Raw genomic sequence first — 5,201 nt, 5'->3', positions numbered from 1 at the left:
GATAGTGTAGAACTCCATTGCATTAGTTGTAGTGAAAATACTGACATGGAAAATACATTTTATCTCCCCGTGTCTCATTCTAGAAGTTCAACCTTGCCGCATTTACAAACTACACACAAGCAAATGAAGAAGCTTGAAGATATCGGTAATAAGAAAGGGGAAAATACATATGCACACAGAAAATCAGACGAACTATGCAGAGATACTTAGATTAATAAATACCTCAGCAGCTTGCCAAAGGATATCAACATTCTTATTTTTCCTTGCATGTACGTTTTGTCCCAGAAATCTTAACAGTTCAGGCAGGCACGTCTGACTACGAGATCGAGGTAGGCCTATAAAATAAAAACCAACTCCACTTATTTACCTTCATTCAACACTTTTACAAAGCTAAGTTACACGGAAAGTGTTCCTATAAGCCTGTCGAGATCCCTCTGTAGAATCTCCCTATCCTCTGCTTGAACTCTACTCCTAGAAAGAAAGCAATACCTGTAATCAAAAAGAGAGCACAGACTGTCTCCCCATGTATTTCTAAAGACAAAGAGAGCTAATGGAACAAGGACAAGGAGCTAATGAAGCTGAGAAAGTAATTAACTTCTTAGAAATTCTGCAGTGCTTGGAATTAAGAGCACAGGGACAAGGACAGTGGATCAGGAATCAACTTTCCTTGTGTGTTGTTCTTGAAGGGAAAATTTCCTACAAGCTGCCAGCAGATACTTCATTTGGCCTCTTGTCCCCTAGAATTATCTGTTTCATTTCTCTTTCACCTCTACTTACCACAGACTATGCCACCAGCTGGTCACAACCACCTGTCTTACTGTTAAAAATAAAATGCTATTCTGTCTTGACAAGGGTTCATAGAAAAGTAGGTTTCACTTTGTACATCCTAAATATCACCACAGAGAAGGTACAAAACACACCTCAGACCTTCCTCAAGATGAGCACAGCCCCAGGTTTGTCCAGAGAGTCTCAGCTTTTCACAGAGTATCCGCTGGGATATCTGCAATATTTTTTTCACACTTCTAATCAAAACTGTTGCTTAAGGTGTATATCGACAAACCATTTAACCAAGCTGGATGGCAAAATCAGCTACAATGTGTCCTCATGTACCCACGACAAAAGTGAAGCAGAAGGAAGTTTTGGCAGAGGGCAGATTTTCCTCCTTTGTGGTATTCACTTCATGTGGCAAAGACTGATGCAACGACAACTAACCAGAGTAAGGGAGAAAAGGCAGGTGGATGTAAGACTATTTTGTTTTCTTTCACTGTTAAGGTGCATGTAAATGCCACCTGTCCAATACTGCATGCCAGCCTTTTTCACAACTTCAAGTTACTTGAAGAAAAACCTCCGGTTTTCTAAGTGTGATACTGGTAAATGAGAAACTTGAGGTCATGGCACCACTGCTCTTTAAAAACAGAGGAGAATAAATACGAAGAAGTTAAATATGAGAAGTTAAAACAGAGTTCAAAACACGTGAGAAGAGAAGGAACAAATGACAGGAAACAGATCACACAACAAAGAAAAAGTTTCAGGAAAAAAGGCAAAAGCTAAAAGGACATTAGATTGGCCTAAGAGTTTTGGGGACAAGGGAAGAGACTGAAGTGGAAAAAAAAGCAAGCAAAATCAAAGAGAAGAGGAAGGAGCTGAATGGGAACTACTATTATGGAAGACTAGACAGAGACATGGAATAGCAGGGAGAAAAGAACATAAATCATTCTAAATTTATTAACTTTCAAACTTTACAAAAAAAGTCTGATACTAGACTACTATATAACAAAAAATTAAAAATTTGCAGCTAAAATTTCAGAGAATTAATTATGCAGGTTTATGAATGCCTGGAAGCAGGGAAACAGATTCTGCTCTCAACTGCTTTAAAAAAATATCCAGGGTAACTGAAAGTACAATAACATACTTAGACAGAATTCTTACTATCCTGTTGTACATTGCTGCATTTGTATTCTTGCAATAAAACTGCAATTGTGAGATTACCTTACAAGAGGTTTGGTACTAATAATAATGAATCAATGAATTTTCACTATTTTCGTGGTCACATGTAAACAACATTTATGCCACTGCCTCCCAAAAGGCAGTAAGAAGCAAGAAATTTTCCTACATAACCATAAAAATTCAAGCTTGTACCTATTCTCTCTCTCCCAGGTGCTAGACTGCTCTGTGGCTGGCTGCAGATGTAACAGTTATAGGAAAGTGCAAAGGATAAGCAGAGGGAAAAGTGATAAAGTTCCTAAAAACTGGCAGTTGTTCTCCGTTAGCATAAGTGCAGAGAATGTGATCAAAACCTGCACATAAAAAGTGGTGCTGTTGTAACCCCTCACTTCTATGCCTTCCCCTCAAGGTAATCTAACTGCCTAGCTGCATGCTTATACAGTACATAATGCCACTTAGGAAGAGGTGTAAAGTAAAAGTAAATTAAAAAAGGGAAGTTACTCAGACTGACCTTTGAACTTCTTGACTCTGTTCTACTTTAAATTCTAATGAATTTAAATAGAGTTGTATCATTTCATGGAGGCTACTAATACAAGAGCATCATCAATAGTTAAACAACTATTAACTGTTAGTTAAACAACTAAGACATGAGCAAACAAATGAAAAAAGTCAGCCTGAATTATGCTGTTCAATCAAATTTGCCATTAATTATCAAATACTTACAATCATCAGGCAAAACTTCCTTGAACTGCTCAAAATACGAATTCAGCCGCACTAAGCTTTCCATGTTAATTATTTCTTGCAGTGAGGTGTCTCCAAACCTTTAAGAGGTGACGAAGAGAACAGTTAAATTCAAGGTAAAAGGCTTCTTCTCTTCTTTCAAACCGGCGCAGTTGGCAATATGACTATCAGAAAACTGTTTAAAGATTCATCTCATGAGTTTGACCATTCAGATGCAGGGTGAAGTGTAATGGAGAAGTGTTGCGTGATTCATCATAGAAGAAGAAAATATATGTGTGTGAGGGGAAAAGTGGGAAGGAAGGTGAAAGAAAAAACATGTAGAAAATAGTTTTTAAAATTCTCTGGTTTTTGTATTTCTCTTTCAATATTAAATACCCATCCAGTAAATCATTTTGCTTAAATTCCAACTTTTAATGGTGGATTTACTAATGTACTGCATAAGCTAATAACCATAACATCAGTAGATAGGAACGAGAACTTTGGCTTCAGATACGTAAATGAGAAATATGGATGAATGCAATAAATATTGTCAACAATGCCGTGATTCCTCTCATCTAACTAGATATACAGATCCACACACAGTGCTGACATCTGTAACTATACTAGTTGCCTTGGGCTCCCTTTATAGTCAGAGGACAGCAGTAACTCCTGGAATGCCTCTGTTAGACGTTTTCTAGCTGTCCACCATCACACTGCACAATCCACCCTGGTGCCAAGGCTGCTGTCACAAACATACGTGTGGCTGACTTCAGCGGAGCTCTCCATTAGAGCGGTGCCCTATTAATGTATTCTTTACAGGGTGTAGCCGTAACAGAGGGACGCTCCGGTGGCTCTTCCAAAACTGAACAGTTTCCCTAGCAAATATAATTACAAAATGGTATTTTTCAGCTTTACAAGAACAGTGTTGCATCATATCAGTACTGCAAGGATATGTTAAAAGAAAGGTTTATCTAGGCCATTATCCTGGGTTTTGACAGTGCCGGGAAGAGGGAGTCCATGGGAGAGTGCAAAACCAAGGTGGCAAACGCACAGCAATACTCAAGGTGATCTCTCAGTCTCTAGTGACAGGTCACTCACAGAGGTCTTAAGTCACAAGTGGCACCTCCGTGCCAGATAGCCCACAACAGACTTCCTCTTCTTGTAAAAAACCATAAACCTGCACTAGACTCAATCCCATGACGTAAAGAGCTCCACAGCCACGAGCCATATAAACAATGACCTTGTTTGTTTTGCGTTTGACAGCTTCATTGACTGTGCCCTTGAAGGTGTATTGGAGAAACTGAATCACTGTTAGTAATGCAACAGTGCGACTCCATAGAGACATACTTCCATCAGAACAGGAGATTGCTGAACTGCCATTAAGGTTGAGCTTGCATGACTCAATACATACTTCTCTGCTAGGGTTTGCTGCTCATTGATTCCCACATTGAAAAGAACAGGCTGAACCCTCAGTAACATGCCACTTTGAATCTCTCGCGGCAACAAATCAAACAAGGCGCTTGGCAAAGGGATCCTTACATTAAATCCATCACTGTGAAGAAACAAACAGCTATTAGACATAAACATCCAAAAGCTACATTCCAGGAACGTGTTATTTATGTAAAGAGGGATAACATCTAGAACATAATAAGACTATGAAAAAGTAAGTATCAGTCAAAACTGAGGCCTTTAAGGAACTGCCAAAGCTTGCTCCTCATCAGAAAAGCTATTCTAGTTCAAAAAACAAACCTGGAGCAACCTGTAATGTTGACTTTACATCCTCGTGGGCATTTCAGTCAGATCTGCCCATTTCCTAACAAAAGCTGATTTTGCTCTGCTTGTTAATACTGCAGCTTTCATGCAGCTTGGGTAGAAAAAGCTAAATTTTGTCATGCCCTCATCTCACCAAGAGGAAAGTATATTTGAATATAAAGTGAGAAAGGCTAGTGATGACACACATGCTTAAAAGGATACATTTTTGGATACAGTAAGTAGTAAGATGTACAAGCTTTTCTGGCAGCACAACAAGTTACCTTGGGTCAGGTGAGGTACAGCAAACGGCTCTGTGTATGCTTTATCTCATGGCAAACGTGAGGTAACGCAATTTACCTTAGCCCATGACATGAGGGCAGACCAAGCTGTGTCTTACTACCCTATGCCGGAACTTGCCAAGTCACAAGTTACTGTGGTGTGTTAACAAGTTCCTTGGGTGCTGTGTGTTAACCTATCAGCAGCAATACATCGGTGTTATATCCAAGTCTCTATAGCGCAGAACTCTCACGTACAGCAAAACAGCTCTGAGAAGTATAGAATAAGGTAACTGAAACTGCTCTGTCTCACATTTACACTGGACGGACACACAAATCCAATGCTATGTCTGAATGCAAAAATACTGTTTTCACCTCTACGTGTGAAGCTTCCCATAGTCTGCACAACAATAAATTCACATGATTTCCTCCTCCTCCTTGAGTAAAATCTAGACAGCAAAATAAGCAACACTATCAGACCTGAAACTAATGAAGACTGGTTTCCTGCTG

General features: G+C 39.3%; 1 protein-coding gene across 1 annotated transcript in view; it reads right to left on the bottom strand.

Annotated features, from left to right (window-relative positions):
* INPP4A (inositol polyphosphate-4-phosphatase, type I, 107kDa) overlaps nt 1-5,201 on the bottom strand; it is a 49,471-nt gene that overhangs the window by 10,503 nt on the left and 33,767 nt on the right. Inside the window, exons 21-23 of the mRNA XM_010130971.1 lie at nt 4,076-4,216; nt 2,668-2,765; nt 223-335 (exon numbers count right to left, since the gene is read on the bottom strand). Of these exons, the coding sequence (XP_010129273.1) occupies nt 223-335; nt 2,668-2,765; nt 4,076-4,216 (352 nt within the window). The remainder of the gene's footprint in view (nt 1-222; nt 336-2,667; nt 2,766-4,075; nt 4,217-5,201) is intronic.

This window comes from Buceros rhinoceros, unplaced genomic scaffold (assembly GCF_000710305.1).
Source record: "Buceros rhinoceros silvestris isolate BGI_N320 unplaced genomic scaffold, ASM71030v1 scaffold2862, whole genome shotgun sequence".
NCBI lineage: Eukaryota > Metazoa > Chordata > Aves > Bucerotiformes > Bucerotidae > Buceros > Buceros rhinoceros.
The sequence above is the reverse complement of the archived record's forward strand: the minus strand, read 5'-3'. Positions and strand labels throughout refer to the sequence as shown.